Genomic DNA, 25,149 nt, shown 5'->3' on the forward strand with positions numbered 1-25,149 from the left:
TCAATATATGCGTTATATATTCGTAATTGTTTGTTATGTATCCGCATAGTTTAATAATCTTACCGATTGTACCCCTCACGGGAGAGTATCCGTTATTTTATTCGCTTTTATTCGTGAAATATCCGCATTTGTTCGTAATAAATTCGCAGAATGTTATTAATAAATCCGTAATTTATACTTGAAAATTTGTTATTTTTAGCCAATTTTGTTGCGGATGACAACGAACGGCAAAAATTTGTAAACTAAATGCATCCGTAATTAATCTGCTTCCCAGTGGGACCGGGCCTTTGAGATAGACTGAATGGTAGATTGGAAACAAACATTGGCGATTTCTTCCACATGTTTTCCACCAGGTATAGCGAATTTTAATATATACATTGTCGGGGCCTAAGATTAAACATTTGGCCTTGCTGCTTTGTGTACGATATATCGGCATAAATAATTGTCATTTTTGACTTAATTTTTTTTTACCTATCTGTCGTATGGTCATTATAATGATCATTTATACAATCTTTATTCCAAACATCACAACCGTTGCAATAAGCAAAATATATCACCATTTTTGAGGACCCCATTGCGCCGATTTGCCGACAAAAATCATACTTTTACGTTCATAATTTGACGTGTTCGAACTATCCGAAATAGGATTGATTATAAAAAAGTCACTGTTCGAACTATCACTAGCTATAAAATTAACCGTTTTTTCTGGAAAAAATTGCGTGTTCGAACTATCCGGCGGTTCGAATTAATTAGCGGTTTACCGTATACAAAACAAAAATGGCAGTAGAATTGTAGAAAGGTCGAAGATCAAACTGTGCAAAACAAATTTTCGTAATATTCTGGTTTTCAGTCAACTTTGTTGAGAGCCTACGATACTAATCCGGATATGCAGATATATATTTTGTTAGTAAAACTATTACTTTGCTAGTAATTATATATACTAACTACAAGGATGAATTGTAACTTTGTAAGGACCAGCAACTTTCAGTCAGGACCAGTAACTTTTTAGGGTCAGCCGGTCCTTAGGACCAGCAGGAAAAAAATCCTTAAAGGAGAACACTGCGGCGGGCGGGCCGCATATGATTGTTATTTTTTTTTTCCAAACCGCTGACACTACAGTTTCCTAGTGTCTTGGAATTTCCTAAATGGACCATTAGAAATTGACAATTTCTATCTTAACAAATTGAATTTAAAGTTGGCTGAACATCTAAGTGGGACTTCAAGATAATCCATTTTCATGTTCGAAATTTCGTAGACTAGTAGCCTCTCAAACTGAATTATTATACTGATTTGTTATCAGTGGGTCATAAGGGTTCAGAAAAATATTGGTTCGGAGGTTTGGGGGGTCGCATGTGGGACCCTCCTAGCCCATGACCTATTATGTTCATCAGCACGTGACATACCCGTTTTCAAACGGTTTTCATAATGGAGGACACAGTACTAGTTTGACACATCCAACACCTGGAAGAGCACAGAAAGTAAGATAAACAACCTAACTCATGGATTTCAATTTTTTATCTATCAAGTAATAATAAAACAAAAATGTAAAACCACAATCAATATTATCAATCCAACACTCAGCGAATATGTATTTCGGTTAGCCGAAAGTAAAAGTGATAAATTCTACAGTTATCGAAGGGACATTCCTTCGGTAAGACATAACATACTGAAATTTTAAGCATAATATTAATTCTAAAGAGTTTACCACTTTCCGCAAAACCCCCTTGGAATCTTTTTTGACACTGGAAGACACTGTTTGGCACATCCAACATCTGGAAAGTAACAGAGAGTAAGATTAACAATATCACATGACCTTACGGATTTTACAATATACATAATATAAAAAGTCTCTGATCCAAATTTTCGGCTACGTAGCCTTCGTCTGGGAAATGAATCACAGTCTACTGATCAAGTCACCATCTTGCTATCATCTTGATTTCAAAACTTCTCACAGTTCATGACGTCAAAACACTATGACGTCATTCATAATAATACGTCAAAATGACGTAATGAATTGTCCCGTAATAAGTCTTTGATAAAAAATTATTACTATTATAATTACTAATTATTTCACAGTGAAACTCTAATGAAAAGACAATCTAGACGGTCACATTTACGTCCTGTCAAAAAGATGTTGGAATATTTTTGTTTTGTATTTTCATGGATTTTAATTTTAATCAAGTAATAATAAAAGAAAAATGTAATACCACAATCGATATTATCAATACAGCACTCGGCGAATATATGTATTTCACTTTGTTGTTGTTTTTTGTGATGATTACATATACGTAGGTCAAACCTTTATTACTTCAGGAACTTTCGGCTTGAAACCTACAGTGAAAAGGCCATCTAGACGGTCACATTTACGTCCTGTCAAAAAGATGTTGAAATCCGATCGACTAAAAAATATTTTTGTTTTGTATTTTCAAAACCATAGATAATTTTTAGTGCTTTAGTCAAATTTGCAACAAATAGGTAATTCATAAGAACCTTATTAAAAAACCTGACTTTCAGATATCCAAAATTGCATTTTAAATAAGTAAACAACCTACACATTTATGTATGCATACAAAAACAACATTCTAATTTACTATTGCATACATTGATTCCTTTAATTTTGACTTTATAACATCCCAAAACAGACCAATATTTAAATGTTGAGCAACAAAGTACTCCAAAAGATAAAAACGTTTTTGTTTTTTTTTCATTTATGAAACTGTTAGCAGACAAACTTACTGATACTACATTCCTATAAAACAACACAATTAATACAATAGCAGAACTGATCATGGTATCAATATTTGACCTTAATATCTACATCTCTTCTAATCTAGCTCATTTTGCATTTAATATGTTCAGTATCCAGGATCAAAATACTCAGTAACTGTAAATCAATTCAAAAATTTATGATGTATACAGGTATTTTAATTTGCATATTTGTCTTTGCAGGCGGAGACAGTGATTGGATGAGAACTAAAGGTTGACAAACCGTCTCACGATATGACAATCGTGCATCAGATTTTGAAACTGATAAATATACTCAATATTTCAATCCATTGGACAATATAAAAGACTTATAATATACAAATATAGCAATTTGATGAGGTAGATACAAGGTTATATCGACCAAGATATTGCCCAGACTTTTCTATAGAAACTGTCGGGGTAGGGCCCTAGGGTCAGCCTCCTCACAAAATCTTAGCTAACGATTTTATTGTGTAAAGTGATATTATGACATTCTGAATGAAAAAAAATAAAGATCAGGAGAAATCAAATTCAAGAATTTGTATCACAAAGAGTGTTTGGGTTCAAAAGACCGTTGAATACAATTGGCGATTTTTATTTGAAATAAAAATTGTGTTCGAAAAACTGTCACCAATTAATACAACAAGAGATGAGGGGTTTAACGTACCGTCAGTATAATTCGTTTCCGGATACGAGTAATACAGCAATATAAATACCGGTTTATGTACTACTTCATGGTCAAAATAAATCTGAGTAGATATGACAAGTTGTCATTTCAGCATTGTTGATATAAAATACAACCAGATTACGGGAAATACTTTTTTCGTATAAGATATTTTCAATCATTTTCATACGATATATTACAATTCATAAACATGTTATGATATCTTATATAAAAATATTTATTATCAACCTACGATATGTCATTTGTGTTCCTATCAAATGACCGGTGTAGTGAAGGATAAAGACTTATTTTGGGTATTTCTTCAATAAGGATTTGGCCTTGTCAACCCGGGACCTCGTTTGGTTGTCAGTTAGTAAACGGGGTATCCTCCTGGCATTGATCTTGCCCAGGTTAAGATGTTTCTTTAAAATGCAATGAATACGTGCTAAAGACAAGCCTGTGATTTTAGCTAACTGCCGGACAGTGTACCTTGCATCTTTTTCAAAGATTTGCCGAATTATTCATTTTAAAAAGTGTAAATGAAAATATGTAACAATAAATATATAGATATAAACATATGATATTCATATATTTTACTTTGTTTATACTCCATTTTCGACCGCCCACGAGAAAAACACGGTCCCATTACCGTATAAACATTGACAGAATATTGCAAATATCGGCTTCAAATTACAGATTAAATTCCAAGTTCCCCAAAATATCATACTGTCATTTTAAAAAGCGATTACTGTTTTCTAAGTCTTACATGCATGGTAAAACACCAAATTACGATTTGTGATTATGACAAAATTAAAATTTGCTTTCGTAGATTACCCCATGCGCACGACAGCCATACGTACTACGTATTATATAATTACGTACTGCCGACATCCCGAATTTCGACCTTTTTCAGAATCACCAAATTAAGTATTCTTGATAACTTTTTCGTCAAAAAGTTTGGAATAGAGTTCATGATATACAAATGAGTCAGTTTATAGTTACTTTTAATGATATTTTCAAACAAAACTTTAAGTGTTTTAGTATTCTCGAAGCCTTGTGCAATGTGTCCTGGTCGGCATTTCAGTGCTAAGATCTATATTTATAAATCTAAATGTAGTCAATCTAACATGTATTCAAACTATTTAAAAGTAATATCACTTCAATTTACGACTTCATATAGCGACCCATGGAATGAAAGTGACTGAAAAGTAAACAATAAACTCTACAGCATGAAAACTGAGCGATTTCACCATTTTATTTTTCGAGATATATCGCCGGCAGCCATACGTGTACGTACACATGGAGATCTGCATGTACGTGTAACACAGTGGTTTATAGCATTCCTTTAAAACAAGATATACACGGTAAAGAACGAATACCACAAGTATTTATTGAGATATGTGTTGGTAATTACATACGTATTAATATTATTAATTTCTCCAAGTATGGGCGAAAAGACGAAAATTAAAGTTTGTTAATTTTCGTCATTTCGGGGCAAAAAGACGAACATTAAGGTTTGTTAATTTTCGTCTTTTCGGGGCGAAAAGACGAAAATTATGGTTTGTTAATTTTCGTCTTTTCTGGGCGAAAAGACGAATTTTAAGGTTTGTTAAATTTCGTCTTTTCGGGGCGAAAAGACGAAAAGACGAAAATTAAGGTTTGTTAATCTTCGTCTTTTCGGGGCGAAAAGACGAAAAGACGAGATTTTTGAAGGCGAAAAGACGAGAATCAAAGTCGCTAATTAGCGTGTATCATTTTCGTCTTTTCGTGTTTGACTTTTCGTCTTTTCGTCTTTTCGCCGCGAAAAGACGTAATTTAATTTTAAATTTAAGGTTTCTTAATTCTCGTCTTTTCGGGGCGAAAAGACGAAAAGACGAAATGGCACAAATCAGCCACCGTTCAATAATCATATATTGTACAGGTGTTTTGCAGCTATAAAGAAGAGTTTTCATTATATTACATATATGGTTTTATACTTGCTTCTTCCATTATTTTATTTTCATTTGTCATGATATTAGGTACTATCCGCTTAACCTGCCAATATTATTAGTTGTTTTTTTTGGCCTAATATATACACTTTTTATTAATTGAAAAAATGGGAAAAAACTAATAATATAGGCATGTTTAGCGGACTAATTAGGTACATGTATTTCTTTTATCATTATATCAATATTTAACATTTCCTATATATCCTTAGTTAAAATGTCTATCCGTCTAATGGACATTCCCTATATATCTCTTAGTTATAGTCTTTATCTGTCTAATGGACATTCCTTATATAGCCCTCGTTATTATAATTTATATATCCGTCTAATGAACATTCCCTATATATCCCTAGTTATATATAGTGTCTATCCGTCTAGTGGACATTCCCTTATATGTCACTAGTTATATAATCTTTTCCCATCTGATTTACTTAAAAAATCAGCTTAACTATATATCTAAATTTTATGTGTATTTTTATGTATTCAAAGCAAAAATATACCTTACACATATATATATATATTGTATAGAGTAGACCTATGTATATGTTTGCTTAATAATGTACATAGACACCTGTATACATGTATAATATATACATAATTAACGGGTGAAAATACCTCTCACTTCTTGTCAAATTTCCATCAAATGCTCTAAAAACGTTCATGTATGCACATAATGTTCAAACCTTTAACAGTAAAAAATCAAAACACATGAACTAGACTAAAATGTCTATCGAGGGATTCTACGTACTATTTAAAAAAATGTCTCTTAAAAGATTAAATTATTTATATGACTCAGCAAGACAATTAATTCATTATCATTTTGTGTTACACAACAATTTGCCGATGGTGTGAAGCCGGTAAATTCAGATCGAGCAGAGTTGCATAATGATATGACGACATTCACAATCAAATAAAAACAAATATGCTAAGAACGCTTTAAAATCATTAAAATACATCGTAAAACTCATCACAGCCATTCTAAATCGTAATGTTTTTCCTGGGGGAGACCCCCGGACCCCACAAACACCAAATTCTTTTTTGGATTCTGTGTTGCCTTTTCCTATATATCGCATACTGCCATTTACACTGACGAGATCTGTGTATGCATACAGGTACATGTATCTGTCGATCCGTCAAGGATTTACAAACATGAATGAAGGTAAATTTTTCTCGAAATGTTGTAAAGGTGATAGGCTCCATTTAATGTGCTGTATTATGGCAACGAAATCTGTCGCCCAACAACGACGGATAGGACTCTTGGAAACAAACATAATTTGAAAAATATCGTCATTTATCAACGAAACAATAAATATTCAAACTTTTGAATACAAATCTTCCATATCAGACGTTTAGTTGGTAGCTGAAAACATAAAGGGGTTCCCTAGTTTCTGATGAGGTCTGCTGTGGTATGCACACCAACGTGTCGTATCTCTCTGTGTGATATGAGGTCGGATCAGTGTATTGTAGTATAGTACTCTATTGTGTGATTTGACGCTGATTTTATTTGTATGTCGGATGTCGGTGTTATGCTTATTTGTTATTTAAAACATAATACCATAAAGCCTGCTATTTTTGCGGGGATGATATTTTCGTGATTTCATGGTACATTGCTATGATCACGAAAATTTAATCCGCGAAATATGAAGAAATCGTTGAATCATTTATACTCTAAAAGCGGCATCTCAAAAATTTAAAATCGCTAAAATTTACACTCTTGTTTTTTTATATCAAATCGTGAAAAATTTGACCAGCTAAAATAACCGGTCATACGGTACTGTTTATCGAACTACTCTATACCCGTTTTATTTTTAGAACATTGAAATTTAATTTTTTATTGTTACATTTACGATGTTTGTATTCATTACGTCACCGTATATAGAACACCGGAACTAAAAGCGTTGATATTAGTATTATCCTTCTCTAAAAGTTACTGCCCCGGCATATGTACTGCATAATTTTAGTAAACTGTTTGATCTATGCTGTTGCACAAGAATGCAAACATTCTAAAGAAATAAAAACAAAAGCTAAAATAATATTTGTATTTCCAAATTTTAATTCCTGTTTTTATAAGTGCTGTTTCAGATCGGAATACAATCATTTAAAATTTCAAAATAATAAAGGTCCTAAGTTGCTGGTATAAAGTGTCTTCAGTTCTATTCTTAATGAAAATATGTTGTCCGTTCCAAAAAAAAAGATATCCAGTGCTCCTTTTCAAACATTATTTTTAATCTGTTTCAATTTAATTTTCCGAATGAGCGATAAATTGTTCACATCACATAAAAGTTTGTAATTGCATCTAGTGGAATACTCAGTTGAATTGAAACTGAAGCCCAGCCGACAATCAGATGTAGGAGAATCAGCCTGAGAAAACATTCAATATGTCACACGGTCACTCAGTTCACTCCGTCCTGCAGTGACATCTGAGACGTCTGTTACTCTGTCTTAGGACCTTCACCGGTACCGCCAGTGTCGTCCGAATGACTCTCCGCCATCTGCAACTAAGCATATAAATTATATGTTACTTACATGTACATGTCAGACAAATAGAATGAAAATTCAACTAGAGTACAGTAGAGTAGAACTACATTATCTTAGGGTAATAGATTACCAACAAAAAGCATAAAGAGAAATGGTAATTCAGTCGGATATCATTCTGACGGAAAGAAACAAATAAAGGGACATTTAAAAGCAAATTTCGTAAATATTTATTAGAAAATATTGGTTTCTGTGATCACTGCATCTGCAGTCTTCATTTAATATGGTCATAAGTTTCATTGGCGTGTCCTAGTATAAAATAGTCGTATGGTGTTGAATTAATATAATAAATACATTGAATTGTACAATTTGATACCTAGATGTAAGAACTATGACATACCTGATGACGAAATATGTCTTCATCAAGTGAAAACAACTCCATTATCATGAAAATCAGCGAAAGCTGCAAATTCTATCAAGTAGTTAAAATAATGCCTGAACACCTTGGCTTAAATACTAATACAGCATTCAGAACACCTCGTCTACATCTGCCAACAAATGCAGTAAATCAAGAGGAGATCCGATTAATAATACAGTTGTTGAGGTGTAAGTCACGTGGGTTAATTTTTATATCGAACGCTGTTATGATTGACATGATCTAGGAATTACATTTCATGTAGTTTCGATTTCGATTTCATCTGTATATACATATCATATGTGTTTTTAAATTCCGGGAGACTCCCGCAGAGTCCGGGAGGGTTGACAGGTATGCATATGTATTGCTACTCTCAACCATAAAATAAAAGCACCATTACCAGACATTAAAAATTAAAACAAGTAACATGTAAAACTGATATGTTTTGGTTTTTTTAATTTGCAATACAGACTATTGAAAAACTTTGGTATGTATCAGTTTTATCTAGTAAAGGAAAGAATGACATATTTGCAACCCTTTGACAATGGACACAAAGACTAAAATCTCATATGTAGCAAGTAGTAACAAGATTTAAATAACATTGGTAAAGAGAGATAAATGTTGATTGATAAAGTATTTATATTTTCTATATGATTTATATAATGCTATGGTGATAGTTTAAATGTTAGGTGAGTGCATTATCTGTCAAGTATTAAGTCTGGTGTCCAGTGTCAGAAAATTACCTTCATTCGACCAAGAGAATCAGCCATGACGGTCTATAGTCAGCTATGTTGGTTAGAGTATCATTTTCGACATATTGCCCCAATTTAACAGATGAAGGAGAGAATGATTTGTTTGCTAATGGAATGTCTGTCTTGTTGCTTATATAAGTGTACCTAGTTATCATAGGATTTCAATTAGCGGGTCTGGCTTTCCATATACTGGAAATGACTGAAGTTTATAGTTTCTATTTTTAATGTGACAAAACAACAAAGTTCTGTTAAATTAGTACATTTTTATTTTTGAAACGTAGAACTTGGGTCATTAGGGTGAACATTGTAAAACATCGAATAAATCGGGACATACAGACACAGAATATATTTAGACGAGTACATATAAGGATTCTATTTTTATATATTTTTCAATTATCCTCATGGTTGAAACTATGAATATTTGAACAAAACTAAATGACGATAAATTCATATGTCTAATGTTTATTTGATAAACATGATTTTATCTATATGTCGAAAACATAATAAGACTTTAGAGATAAGAAAAATATGCATTCAAAATACTTCGACACTGTGTATTTGCCAACATGATAAGTTCAAACGCAGACCATGTCTAATAAACTTTAAGATATGTACATCGCATTGTGTAGACTAAATGCAATTCTTTATTCCACTTAAACAATTGTATGAGAAAATTATTCAATTATCATTTAAATAAGTTGGTCGAGTAATATCTCGAAAACATTGTATTAATATAAATTTATACATGAATATCGATATTTCGAACTGAATATGCCTAGTTACTATCGGTAGACTTAGGAGATTAGGCGGGCTGGGATCGTGACGTTGGTCGCTACCATCCAAAAGGAATAATATCATTCATTCACCGCTGTTGTAATACTGCTCCTGCTACTGATCATGATATCGTCAGTAACCATATGCTGACAACACAATTAAAAAGAATATGAGTAAGATGAAAAAAAAATGAAGTATTAGATTTTAAGAATCACTTATTGAACAATTCATAGTTGTATTATTCATGGTTTCTAATTTTCAATGGAATAACTCCTTTTAACGATATCATAGGAGACATTTGACGTTTGAAAGAAAATAACATGTATACATTGTATCTATCCCAACACAAAGGGCATGTTCTATTGTATAAAGATGATTATAATACAATCATTATAGTAGTCTCCTCCCCCTTCCTCCATTAAATGATAGTTATTTCGTTAAATCATTATCAATGATGGCAATCATGATGTGTCGATTACCATATGCACCTTATGCGTGACAAAAGTTAATACTTGCCAATGGAAATACCTGCTCGTGTGGTGACCTAGTTTTCTGAGGATTTCCACTAATTATCCATATCAGCCTGGGTATTTCCATTTACCTCTAATGATTAGCGAGAACACTTAAATAGTATAGGGAAATCGCATAATATAGTTTAATTGAGTATGCAAATACCTGCTTCGTTGTTCAGATATTTCAATGAACCATACAGTATACGTATGAATGTATATCTGTTATAATCATTTGGAATATTGATTTTCAGAACACCATCAAAATGTTCTTTGTTGCTTTTTAGTAGACCCCTGTAAGGTTTATCTGTCAGTAACCAGTTGTTGGGTTGTTTTTGTTTTTTGTTTCAATTTTTTTTTTTTTTTTTTTGTTAATTACATTGTTAATTAAGGGATTTTTGTTTTTTGTTTTCTAAATCATATGTATCATAAATTATTTCATAAAAAATACGTTTTTACGACCAGCTATGGCATATTTGACTTTGTTACTGTCAAAACTCAAAATATGATGACATAAATAATGTCTCTCAGGTTTTATCTGGAACCGCAGAGTGCATCTACCATGAAGCGGAAACATTCTTTACAATGTGCCTAATAAACACATGGTTCAGGGTTCAGAAACAGGGATATCCATAGCAAGTTACGTATGAAATAAGGATATAAGTCGCGAGGATCAACAAGGTCTCAAGGCGCCATTTTTCTTTTCTACAATTGCAAGATTGTTCACCCATTCAGTGGGCTCATCAACTGAAGCGAGTACATCTTCCTTTTTTAGCCTCGTAATTGATTTGTGATTTTGTTCCAGATAATTTTATTATTAGTATTGTCGTTGTAAAGGAGCACATATTCATTACCATTAGCACGAAGATGACTATATATGAGATAAAAACAAATACAAAGTATTTCTAGTACAATACATTCTGTGTTGTCATATGCAAGTTGTCACTTCTATTTTTAGAAGTGTTAATTGGAATCTCTGTATGCGGTATGGCTAGTTCCGTGGCCGACATCACAATTAGACCACGTGACTGGAATTCACAATTATATATATGCATACAGATTTGTTTTTGTTTTCACAGACAACTTGATTTCATCTGATATGGACCAACTACGTGTATATAAGATGTTTCAGGTGAGCACTTCTGATTTATTCTGTATCTTCACATGCAACTCATGTCTTTAGTTGTCTTGACGATGTGGTGCCAGGTGTTTACATATCTATTGCATTTGATGTTGAAAAGCATGAAAGAACCGATAATATGCTGTCCTGAAACATATAATATATATTGCATTACATTTTTAAGATATTAATATTGATATACAGAATCTGCCTAGCAATTCTGTCTTGTAATTTATGCATCTTTATGTATGGTATATTAATCTAAATTGCTTAGGATGTATTTTGTCCGTAACATAATTTTACTTTGTTGTTTTGGATCAGACATTTTGTATTATATAGCACTGATAAATATCTCATTATTATTTTAAAAGGTTCTTATGATGACGTTTTGCTGTGTAGAAGTAACCGCTCTCATACGCAGCTATCACTTCGGTAAAGAAAAAGTAAGTGACTCCATGTTACGATAAGATTGTTTTAAGAAATCTAGTAAGTAAAATTGAGCATTTGATTAGTGAATAAGCATACATTTGTCTAGTTCATCTGAATATTTCATTTGGTGGGGTTGCAAGATCCGTCCACGTTCCGATTTCTTTTAAATTTTGCAGTGTTAAAGGTCAAGGTGTATTACTAATTAAATGTGCTTTTCATCTCTTTTGTCTTTTTTAAAAGGCATAAAGGGCCTGTAATGATATTTTCTTATAATACTCTGGGTATGTGTCAAGGGGACCCCTTGTGTTCACCTTTTGAACAATTTTTTAATTCTAATTATTTTTTTATTTATTTTTTTTTCGCTAATGAAGGACTTCCTTCTTTATTTTGTACCCTTTTACAATTGTATTTACTGATTGGTTTGACCGGAAATTATTTTTTCTAGCAAATTTTTTCACAAGAAAAATAAAATCTGGGAAAAGCTCAAATGTAGCCAATGAGATTTTTCTAAAAAGTCAGCATTTGCCTAAGGTGACTTTGAATTCAAAATTGACCAAAGGTACCCTAGTAAAACAACAATTAGTGATAGAATTTTGTAAACTAACATATATACTATATAATGAGTGAAATTCTATTATTGTACTCCCTTACAGTGAAAAAGATTAACAACTAGCTATTGGGTGACACAAACAGTTTTTAATATCAGAAATCATATAATAATTGGAAAAACACGTATTTTCATTAGCAACTAAAACTCAAAAGATTTATCTTTCCCTCTTATTTACATAAAAAAATTGAAATTGAATTTTAAATAGAAGATTAAAGAGCGAAACATTATTACATTGATTTTTAAAGAGAGACAAAGAGAAACGTTTCCCCTTTTTTTCTAAAAGTGTTAATTTTTCGAAAAAGTCAATAAAACAAAATTTTCCGTTAAAAATCTGAAAGAAAATGCTCAGGCATAAAGTATATGATTTAGTCAAATGTTTTATGAATACAAATGTAGAATATTTAGCAAAGGATGGCCTATTTTGGCATGTTGAACACTAAGATTTCTCCTTTGGGTCTTTTTTAAATCACAAAAAGAAAACGTTGTATGATTTTAGAAAGACAACTAGTAACACTTTCGATACGCAAAGTTTAAAGAAAATTGGGTTATGGGATTTTTAACATTAGCTTGAACATCACATATGACAGTGTTGCTTATTACTAGTATCGTGGAATGTAAAAAATGAATAGGCCAATTAGAAAGCCAGAAACAATGAAAAAAATAATTATTATTTGATCAAGTATAACTCGATGTATAAGTTAACAAAATATACATGAGCATATGTATATGTTTAGTTTTAAACATATATTGTATTACCATATTAACAACAGAGTCGGACCTAAGTAAATACAAACACCCTCTCCATTCAAATTTACAATAAATAGAGCGCAGCTCCCTGCGCGGCCGAAGGCCGCGTAGAGCGAAGCTCTACTAACCATGACACGTGTGTGAGCATATAGATTCCAATGCATTCCAATACCCCTTGGACTTTGAAATCGTGTCCCGCGGGAAAAGTCTCGCGCCTCCATGCAGGCAGCCATGTTTTAATTCTCGTTATCACCACGAAATTTTCTCTATAGACAAAACGTGCCATCAAGATACACTTTGAAATTACTTTAAGTAGTTTTAGATAACTACACAAAGACAAAAACGACACAATAAAATACTGGTCAATATGATATACTGTCTGTGTGTTGTCAAGCGCACGGCACCGTCAACCGTGACGTCAGGAAGCTTGGTGCCAAAGATGACGGCACATATTCCCGCGTATTTTTGATACATGACATGTTGCCAAGTTTTCCGCCTTTGAGAGATTCCAGTGGACTATTTTTTGCTTGTCTGTAGTGTATATGACGACTATCAATATAGATTATGTTAGTGTTGAAAATAGCATTTAATAAAAATCAATGATCGGACTACAAGTTTAAACAGTTTTAATGTCATTCTGAGGTTATTATCCTAAATATATTCACATTTATACACGTAGCTGCGCTCTTCTGAGGCTTTGCCCTAAATTCATATTATATATGTATTATATATCATACAAAGTTTCTTATTACTTATACAATCATTAGAGACCTGTTTTATAAGGTCGAAGCACTTCTAAGGTAACACGTACATGAAAATATTAAGAACGCAGCTCTCTGCGCGGCCGAAGGTAGCGTAGAGCGAAGCTCTACTAATCATAACACGTGTTTGAGCATATAGATTCCAATGCATTCCAGTACGCTCCTGGACTTTGAAATCGTGTCCCGCGGGAAATGTCTCGCGCCTCCATGCAGGCAGCCATGTTTTCTCGTTATCAGCACGACGAGATTGGAAATTTCTCTATAGACAAAACATGCCATCAGGATACACTTTGAAATTACTGTAAGTAGTTTTAGATAACTACACAAAGACAAGAACGACACAATAAATGTACTGGTCAAAATGGTACACTGTCTGTGTGTTGTCAAGCGCACGGCACCGCAAACTGTGACGCCAGGACGCTTGGTGCCAAACATGACGGCACATATTCCGGCGAATTTTTGATACATGGCATGTTGCCAAGTTTTCCGCCTTTGAGAGATTCAAGTGGAATATTTCTTTCTGACCTGTAGTGTATATGACGACTATCAATTTATATATTGCTAGACACAAAACATCCATCAATAGTGTTGAAGAATAGCATTTAATAAAAATCAATAATCGGAATACAAGTTTAAATTGTTTTAATGTCGTTCTGAGGTTATTATTCTAAATATATTCACATTTTTACACGTAGCTGCGCTCTACTGGGGCTTTGCCTTAAATTCATATTTTAAAAAAAACCCAATCTTCAAATTCCAATCATACACATTGACAGCTTCAGTTTGCGGCCGCCATTATTTTATACCTATGGGGAGGGGAATCATGGGTAATTACGATGGATATAATGCTTTGAAGTAAGCTTATTATATAATCGAGCTGTTCAAACGCTCTTATGATATCTAACAAACGTCATCTTAATCCGTCAGAAGCTTAGTGCTCTCGCTCTTATTTACAAGCGTTCAATTGATTTAGACCACCTTCCAATATAATCAACTGACCAAAAACGAAATATCCGTTACGGAAATATAGTTTCTTCGTTCTCTAATGAGGGTTTTTGGACAAGGATAGAGTGTGAATATATGAATAAAAATAAACAGAAAGTTCGGCTCCGTTATTTCCATAAATTGCACTTTTTAACATTGCACTGTATAATCAATGGATACTGAAACATATGGCATCGCCCTTTAAGGCCTTGCCTTCAGTCATATCATATTTAATTTAAAAAAAACTTTGCGCCATCCAGTATAACCGACATATATGTAGGAAACACGGTTTTTAAAATCATTAAAGAAATTATATAAACACAAAACGGTTACTTAATTAATTAATTGAAAGTCCGCGGCGGAAACTACGCGCTAGCACCAGAAACATATACTGTACAATATGCACGTATGTTTCTGGTAGCATTGAATGTCAAAAACATCTAAAAATGTACCTACATGTATATAATTTATAGAAAGATCTACAAATGTACGTACATACACACTACACGTAGTATGCCTACTCACTAACGCTACATGTACATGTATTATCTAGTAGTATTTAATATAAATATAAGCTCGGCCTGTCCAACAACACTGCAAGAATTGACTTGATATCGCGACAGTCTCTCTCCTGTCTTGCTGTAGAAGTCTCTTTATGCTGGTCACTTGTCTGATACCCAGTCCCAGTTAAGGCTTGCATCGCATTGTTCATATCAGCACAAGCTTGCATAGACAGCAGCCATTGAGCTCTCTGGACACCCCATCCCCACCCCCATTCCCCGTCCTCTTGTCAAGCCTCCAGTAGTCTTCTCGCTCCTCATCAACTCCTTCTCAATTACAAGATCTGAAGACAAACCAGCCCAATACCTTTCACTTCTTCTCAGAACATGGTAGCCTTTCATGAATAAAGCGCAAACATCTGGTTTTGCATACAAATTGTGTCCTGCAGCAGCAAAATATGGCAGCATATCGTGGACACATTTCAGATGAAATCCTCCGTCTTCTCGGCTCTTATGTAGGATTTAAGAAGTTGCACCATATCAGTGTAGCAAATCCAAAGATTGGATGTTCGTCGGCCTTTTAGTGATTCGATCTCTAGAAATCGCATCAACGATATCTTTCATGACATTACTTGACAATAACGTATCCATGAATATATCTCCTGTGGTGAAGCTGTCATACTGATTAGCAACTGAATGAAGGATGTGTCCTTCTTCGGGGTAACAGTTCTCTGTGTCAGTCTCAAAAGCACGAGAAATAAGAAGAGAATGTAAGGCAGTGTCAATCAACATGTGACTCCCGCTCAAGATGTGTGTGACAGCATTTTGTGCATATACAGTCTCTGGTATCTGTTGCAGACCGGATCCATTCATTATGTAACCTATAACTCATCTTGAGATGAAATCCTCCGAGGCGAAGGACGACGGTCTTTATAACACTTCCCTGTGGCTCATTTGCAATAATAGTGTATGCCTTCCCGTAGACAGACTAGTTGAAAGTAATAATTGGGGTTGTTTCGTTCTCCTTAGCAAACTTGCATGCGAATTCCAGTGTTGAGTAGATGCATGTCATGTCACTCGGGCTCATGTCAATCACGGGAAGAAATGTAATTGCTGATTTTCCAAGATGAATTCCATTCTGAACCATCTGCATAACTCCAGCCCATCCCAGCATTGGTGACCTTAATGTCCAGATTGTATTCAGGAAAACATCAAGTCGCACGGCTAAATCCGCACCATCCATAGCTCTCAGTTTAGGAAAAGAGAGTGAAGCCATAGAGTAACTGGGTTGCCGGTTATTCGTTATTTCTTTATTTCCATACAGCTTCAGGTAGTCCGGTGCCACATTTACACGAGGAATAGATTGACAAGTATACATTCCTGATGTCACCCCTGCAATGATTCTCATTCCATGGAAACTGTTATTGCCTTTCAAGGTACGAGCATTGTGATCTACATTGTCTGCAACAAACTGGATGCAGCTCCAAGGTAATATCCCATTAATGAAGGTACCAAGACATGCCGCTGCACTCCCATCAAATTTCTGAATTTCGGCGTAATAAGAGCAAAATCAAAGACGGTGACAAATGCCGATCAGGAATTTAGAGGCAAAATGATGGTGAAGTTGAACTCCAAATCCAAGCTGTAGTGGTAGTTGTAGGACTCTTGGTCGAGCTGCTTGAATGATAGCCTGACCTATGGACGAAACTTTTAAGTTACAGTCTTTCTCGTTGAAGAGCAATCACAGAAATGTTTGGAGGTTGTTTGGAATGTATTCCAGGTTGTGTTCAATGGAAGACATGTCAGATGCTGCAGGAAATATATTTGAAGATAATATCGACTTAATTTCAGATTTCAAGAGTTTTGCAGCCGCTTCAATGATGGCAGATCTTTCATCCTCTTGGCTCTCTTAAGGTCGCCGATAAAATTCTTGGATTATGGATTTTGCTGTGACCCGTAGAGTAACAATACCTGGATTTCCGCATATATCTGTTATCAAAATGGCCTCTCCAAAATGTTCAAAAAAGCATCTTCTTCATGTATACTGTACTGTAAGCTAGATCACCACATATCATTGACATCTTGTCCACAAGATCTTTGACTGTGATTTGTTTTTACTTTTAAAATAAGCGACAATCTTCATAAAATAGTCATGACTTACATTAGGCCGCCCTTTAACTGTTTTGCTGTTTTTTCTGTCTGGACTGAATGCTAAAGGAATATATTCCTTTGTCCTGAAATTAACATTACAAGTCTGGTGGTAAATTGCATCTGCTGAATGTAATCCGCCCTGGTACTTGTGACGCCCGTTCATCTACTCTTTCCTCGCAAACCTTGATGATTACATTTTGAAAATCATTTGTTCGGACCTGGAAGACATCCAAACCTCTTTTCTTGTTGGAAGACTTCGCTACTTGTCCACAGAAAAGGCATCGTGTGGCAAATTTGAAACGTATCTGAGACCGAAGAGAATGTGTATCTGCACCGGCATTGTCACATTTCCTTGGCGTGAGCTCCCTAGCAACGGTGGTTGGGTGGGTATACTTTTTCCTGCATGCTGCATGAACAAATTCCCCTGGCTTTGTAATTAAAGAATCGCCCTTCTCTGTACTTATATTATTGATGGTCAGACTACCTTTTTCTCTTAACTGAACAGCATAGGATTTATCACTAATTGTCGTTCTGCATATGACACATTGCACAAGCTCCATCGTGATAGCCCTGCAAAGAGAGGAAACGTCTTCCTTATTATTTCAAGACCCTTATGACATAATGGAAAGTATAATAACTAAAAAATTAAAATGTAATTCAATGACTTTATTTATAAATCAAACTTAGCTAAAACCAAGGAACTCCACTTCTAGGAGTCTGTAGACTCATTCAGAACCAACGGTGAAATGAAACTGTAAAATGAAACAAAATAAACAAAAATAAACTAATTATACAAAAATTAACTAATTATTTTAATAATATTGATTATAACTGAGGAAAAATCACGCAGCAAGTAAAACATATGAAATATTTAGTGATCAATGTAAACAAAATTGGAGTAAAGAGTTGAAAAGTAGAAATTGAAAGCATCGTACATTTATTTTGGGAATGTGATGAAACTAAAATTCTTTGGCAACACCTAATTAGATGGATTAAAAATACAAATCGATAAAAATGTAGAACTAGATCTCATGTCAATCTAATCGGGAAAAACAACAGTTATCAAACTTACTTTCCTCTAAAAAAATTCAATACTTTATATTATATGTAACAGTTCAGATATTGATCTTGGTCATCTATGCCTAATTTGTACCCCATCTTTGCTGTTTAGTTCAAATATTTGTTCTCCAATCTTATTTTTATTGATGTTTAACAATAACACATGATGTTATTCTATCAAACTTGAAATATTGGAGAAGTCATTAATAAATGACATTTAACAACAAATATAGTCGCCATTATTATTCCTTTGAGTACAGCAAACATAGCTTCGGTCACTTTGCTCTCTGTTACGAAACTGAGATGACATAAATGACATTTATTTACCATGGTAAAATAAATAGATTTATGTCAGGCTGTTTCATTTTTTTACTTTCCTAATTTGTAAGTGGGGCCCCGCGCCCTTAGGTGTGTTTACTTTATATATACACACATGCAAGGTCACAGTGTACATGTGCCTGCGTGATGGAATTTCCCCAAACTAGCTTGACCCCTGGTCAGTGCGAGAGAGTAATTGATTGGTCAGCCAATCAGATGCTTTGCTTACAGCCTCCGGACCAATCACTTAGGGCGTTGACCTTTCTTTGTCCTCGGTGGCGTCACTATCGCATTACCATCTTAGCCAGCGTGAAGATTTTTGTCTGTGTCTAATTAAGATTATCCATAATCTACAAGAATTCTTTCAATTTCCCTCCCATCTTTCCCGCCCCTTTTTAATATCTATTTATTCCTTTTATTGGATGTGATTGGGCAGGTTATATGGTTTACGAATATTGTCTTATCAACAGAGACTATTTTTTCACAGGCCTATGTTGTATTTTGTAGTTTTTAATTTTTGCCTAATTTGTACCCCATCTTTGCTGTTTAGTTCAAATATTTGTTCTCCAATCTTATTTTTATTGATGTTTAACAATAACACATGATGTTATTCTATCAAACTTGAAATATTGGAGAAGTCATTAATAAATGACATTTAACAACAAATATTGTCTCCATTATTATTCCTTTGAGTACAGCAAACATAGCTTCGGTCACTTTGCTCTCTGTTACGAAACTGAGATGACATAAAATACCTTATCTATGTTTCTTCCAGAAAAGGTAATAAGCTTACTTTCAATGATATTAAAAAATATTTGATGTATCGATTTGATATTGAAAAAACAATTGCACAGATAAATATTAGTATGGATCACTTCAACAAATTATGGGAAAGTTGACCATCTTCAGTTCATGATTTCTCTTTCTATTTACATGTGCGTAGTATTGAATTTACATATTGGTTGCTATATTTTATTTTTTTTAGTTTATTAGATATCTCTAGCTTTGAAAATCAATATGCTGTCTACATATACTTATACCTATAGGCTCCTATTCATTATTGTGTAGTATGTACAATGTATGACTTTTTTCTGTTTTTTTCCCTGTCTTTATAGCTGCTGAGTAAAGTGAATCTGGGTTACCTCACCTTACCAATATCATTATTACTAATAGTTGTTCATAAATCAATCAATATACACATCCACATTTTTTTCCTTGCAAATTCATCTTACTCAGCATGCTATTTTATGTTTCTTATATGTTTTTTTTCCCTTCTGATAGAAATGTAATGTATATGGCATGTCAGGTTTATGTTGATGTCCTATGTATTTGTAAATGTGTTATATGCAAAAAAATGGGGAAAAAATAAATAAAAAAAAATAAATTAAAAAAAATGTAAACAAAATTATGAGCTTAATAATGCTTAATGTGAATGTATGAGAGGCTACAGTAATTTGATGTACTCAGAAATGAAATAAGAAAACTCACACTTATGCGCATACCTTGATATCTATCAAGTGCTGTGTTCGTTGATAAACCCATTCAAGTTAGAAAGTTGAGAGCTGTGAATCAAGAAGCACGTCTGAATATAAAACCACGAAATAATCAAATTTTATATTTAATTGAGAATGAGATTGAGATTTAATAGGGCCAAAATATACCTATTATTTCAATATCTCCTCTTAACTTGTAACAATTCTGCTGAAACTGAAAATTTAACAAATGGATTGCCTCTCGTTTTGAATTATGATAGGTAACTCCAGCAGCAGAATCGGATGGATCAGGTATTTCCTATGACAGTGATGTGACATGCCCGTTTTCAGACGGATATCATACTGGAGGACACAATTTGACACATCCAACACCTGGAAGAGCACAGAAAGTAAGATAAACAACCCAACTCATGGATTTCAATTTTTTATCTATCAAGTAATAATAAAATAAAAATGTAAAACCACAATCAATATTATCAATCCAACACTCAGCGAATATGTATTTCGGTTAGCCGAAAGTGAAAGTGATAAATTCTACAGTTATCGAAGGGACATTCCTTCGGTAAGACATAACATATTGAAATTTTAAGCATAACATTAATTCTAGAGAGTTGACCATGCATGCAATATAATATCTACAATTTGTATAATCAATAATTACCGAATAGTGAGGGAAGATAATGAATCTGTCTAGCAATTCTGTCTTGTAATTTATGCATATTAATCAGAAAATATACTCCATGTAATGTATATATTACTCTATTGGATGTTGCTAAGGAATTTTTTAATCCAAAAAATACGTTTTGCTTTGTTTGGTATAACACCGAAATTAGGAACACATATATAAAGGTACGATTGCAAAAATGAATGATGAAAGAGTGGTGCAAAAAATAGGTATCTCCTATCATTTAGCTGAAATTCGCCGTATTGTGAATTGTAATAGGTAACTCCAGAAACTGAAGCGGACGAAGATGCATTTATAATTCGTGATGACGGTAGTTATCCACTGCCCGCAAACCTACTTGGAATCGTTAATTACATTGGAATACGCCGTTTGACAATTCGAACATCTGTAAAGTTACAAAGAGTAAGATTAACAATATCATATGACCTCATTGATTTTATTTTTTTTATCAAGTAAAAATAAAATAAAAAAAGTAATACCACAATCGATTTTATCAATCCAGCATTCGGCGAATATGTATTTCAGTTTGTTGTTGTTTTTGTGATGATTACATATACGTAGGTCAAACCTTTATTACTTCAGGAACTTTCGGCTTGAAACCTACAGTGAAACTTTAATGAAAAGGCAATCTAGACGGTCACATTTACGTCCTTTCAAAAAATTGTTGAAATCCGATCGACTCAAAAAATATTTTTGTTTTGTATTTTCAAAACCATAGACAATTTTTAGCGCTTTAGTCAAATATGAAACAAATAGGTAATTCATAAGAATCTATTAAAAAAACCTGACTTGCAGATATCCAAAATTGCATTTTAAATTTGCAAACAACCTACACATGTATGTATGCATATTAGCATATTTACTATTGCATTCATTGATTCCTTTCATATTGATTTTATAGCATCCCAAATGGGACCCATATTTAAACGTTGAGCAACAAAGTACTTTAAAAGATCAAAGGGACATTCCTTCGGTAAGACATAAAATCATAGCAATTCTGTCTTGTATTTAAAAAAATTAAAAAAAAAATGTTTTTGTACAATGACATTTTATGTATAGTACAATAATAATTTCAGCGAATCTACAATGGTCCAGTTTGGGACCTCCTGTGTTTTATTCTCTTTAAAACATATCTATAAAGGAGGACTATAACTTTGGGCCGGTTTACGGCCACTCTGTGATAAACAAAAAAAATTGCATGAAGATACCTTAGGGTCAGCTGCATTTTGCATGCTTTTCAAAACATCTATTTTTTTCTGTGCTCATGGTTATTTCAGAGGTCAAAGGTCAAAGGGTGAAAATTCACATTTTCATTGTTTTAGTCCTAATCAATTAAATATTAGAATAGAAATAATATTTTTTGCCTCCATATCCTGGTTTTGAAGTTTATATTTTTGTTCTTAGGTGACACCCGAGTTCCCAAAACATACATTTCTTTCTTATGGTCATCAAACAGGTTTATCCACACCAACAAAGGTGATTCCATGTTCCAGAGTGCAGCATCAGGTAGTTTATCAGTTTAACAATGAACAGATGCAACCTTCTAAAGTAACCAATCGCGCAGAATTCACAGCTTGCTTATTTCTGTAAGGAGCATTTTGAGAAAATTTATCGTAATTCAGTATACATATGAAGAAGGATGAAGCATTCGGATATTGTATTTAGACTTAATATTTATCAATAAATGGCAAAAAGCTATATCAATTCTGCTGAAACTGAAAATGTTACAAATGGATTTCGTCTCTTTTGCATAAATATTAAAAAACGTTGTAAGGTTGGAGAATCTGAACAGCGAAAAAATTCTTAAAAATGATATTTTTTCGATTTGAATATACGTTTACCAGTTAAGATATCAAGCATGTAAAAATAATGACATACAAGTTAGCATTAACACGTATTTTCCCTTGAAAATTCCATGTCCAAGACTAACATTTGTTTCAATTGTGGAAATAAAAACATAAAATAAAAACACGACAGTGAAACTTGAATTCAAATTACTGTAAACATGGAAATTTTAGCGAGTGCTTAATTTCACGATTTGCAAACATAAAACTATCTTGGTGTTGTTATTTTCAGGGAAGATACACTTTCAGACTTTTAACGACGAAATTCATATCTATACAAAATATTACGGGAGGGGATATTTTCGAGATCAAGCGACCCTCGCGTAAATTTCCAAGCTAATTCAAGCTAGGTCACATTCAGGAACTCACGGTTCAATGTAGCATTCATGTGAAAATATTACATTTCACTGCTTAGGAAGTTAAATATTTCCCATTAATATCATTTCAGCACCATAAACAGTTTCAAACGAAGGAATTATCCTTTTCTTCTTTACATATTAGATTGCATTTACAAAAAAAATCGTTTACGTTTCTTTTACGAATAAGCGTTATATTTTTGTTCTTAGGTGACAGCCGAGTTCCCAAAACATGCATTTCTTTCTGATGGTCATCAAACAGTTTTATCCACACCCACAAAGGAGATTCCATGTTCCAGAGTGCAGCATCAGGTAGTTTATCAGTTTAACAATGAACAGATGCAACCTTCTCAAGTAACCAATCGTGCAGAATAGATGTTATTTTGTGCAAATATTCAACAACTTGCTAATTTCTTTAAAGAGCATTTTGAGAAAATTTAAGACAAATCACTGAAGCATTTAGTACTTAACACCTAGTATAAATGGCAAATGCCGTGTCAATTCTGCTGAAACTGATTTTTTTTACAAATGGATTTCTTCTCGTTTTGAATAGTTATTGGTAACTCCAGCAGCAGAAGACAGTTATAGGCCTTGGGCTAGGAGGGTCCCACATGCACCCCCACCCCCAAACCTCCGAACCAATATTTTTCTGAACCCTTATGACCCACTGATCACAAATCAGAATGTTAACATTGCATAAGTTGGGATGAACTTTCGGTTATGACGTCACCAAGATTGCCGCCATCTCGAATTTCCATAAAAATTGCAAAATAGTCACAACTTTGACATTTTTCAACCGAAGTAGACAAATGAGGTATCAAAATAACCACAATAGAGCAACAAATACATATCAGGACCAAAACATCCAATATATGTAGTGATTTCTAAGCAGGAAATGAAAAAATAGGATTTTAAGCTCAAAAATGGTGATTTTTCAGCGAATTTTTCATATTTGACTTGATGCAACAAAAATGTTTCCCAACAGCAAACTATTATTTCTAATAAGTGTTTTGATCACTTATCAATCAGTTTAAACAACAACAAAAACCAAAGTTAACATCGGATAAGTTCCGGTTATGACGTCATCAAGATGGCCATCATCTCGAATTTCACTAAAAAATGAAGAATAGTCATAACACTGATATTTTTCAACTAAAGTAGACAAATCCAATATATGTAGTGATTTGTACGTAAGAAATGAAAAAAATAAGAATTAAGTTCAAAAATGGTGATTTTTCAGCATTTTTTTCATATTTGGCTTGCCGCAGCAAAATTGTTTCCCAACAACAAATTATTATTCGTAATCAGTTATTTGACTCTCTGATCAATCGGTTAAAACCACAACAACAAAAATATATAGAAATGCAAAAGAGAATTGGTTTACAAAACATCACCGGATGCGGCATATGTAGCGTTCGAAATTAACGCCTGTCCGTCTGCCCGTGACCGGCAATTTTATAGTCGGGCAGACAATTTTTACCCTGTAGCTGGTCCTTTGACCGGCAACTTTTGGTCCAGATAGAAGATATAGTTCGGTTAGTTCAAACAAAATTAAATAAATATTGATGGACCAGTTCGAATTATCCGAAGTTATGCTTTAGGAAAAAATCGCGAGTTAGAACTATCCGAGTTGAAATCGGCAAAAATCAGTTTTGAGTACCGATGTACCTGGCAAAAGCAATGTAAGGCAGAAAATCTATAGGAAAAGTATTTAATTTTCTGAAGATAATATATTCAATCATTTTCTCGTAAACATGAGCATTTAATTTGTGA

General features: G+C 33.5%; 2 protein-coding genes and 1 long non-coding RNA gene across 10 annotated transcripts in view; 2 read left to right on the forward strand and 1 right to left on the reverse strand.

The window, feature by feature from the left end:
• LOC138334241 (biliverdin reductase A-like) overlaps positions 1-25,149 on the forward strand; it is a 78,565-nt gene that overhangs the window by 35,899 nt on the left and 17,517 nt on the right. The gene's annotated exons all lie outside the window — the stretch shown is intronic.
• Positions 7,425-8,370, reverse strand: LOC138334019 (uncharacterized). The gene is made up of 2 exons (XR_011210068.1): positions 8,270-8,370; positions 7,425-7,892 (listed from the first exon to the last, which is right to left on the reverse strand). It is a non-coding gene; the product is annotated as an uncharacterized lncRNA (long non-coding RNA).
• On the forward strand, positions 10,707-25,148 carry LOC138334027 (uncharacterized). 4 transcript variants are annotated; one of them, XM_069282758.1, is made up of 9 exons: positions 10,708-11,075; positions 11,399-11,451; positions 11,811-11,882; positions 20,752-20,880; positions 21,435-21,578; positions 22,078-22,149; positions 22,581-22,652; positions 23,587-23,688; positions 23,930-25,148. In XM_069282758.1, exons 2-9 carry the CDS (start codon positions 11,419-11,421, stop codon positions 24,074-24,076), a joined length of 771 nt encoding a protein of 256 aa, XP_069138859.1. In that variant the 5' UTR covers positions 10,708-11,075; positions 11,399-11,418; the 3' UTR covers positions 24,077-25,148. The 4 variants fall into 4 exon arrangements, with proteins under 4 accessions (XP_069138866.1, XP_069138859.1, XP_069138854.1 ...); XM_069282753.1 differs by having other exon boundaries at positions 10,711-11,075; positions 22,581-22,682; positions 23,587-23,687; positions 23,935-25,148; XM_069282748.1 differs by having other exon boundaries at positions 10,714-11,075; positions 22,581-22,682.

This window comes from Argopecten irradians, chromosome 1 (genome assembly GCF_041381155.1).
Source record: "Argopecten irradians isolate NY chromosome 1, Ai_NY, whole genome shotgun sequence".
NCBI classification, from domain to species: Eukaryota; Metazoa; Mollusca; class Bivalvia; order Pectinida; family Pectinidae; genus Argopecten; species Argopecten irradians.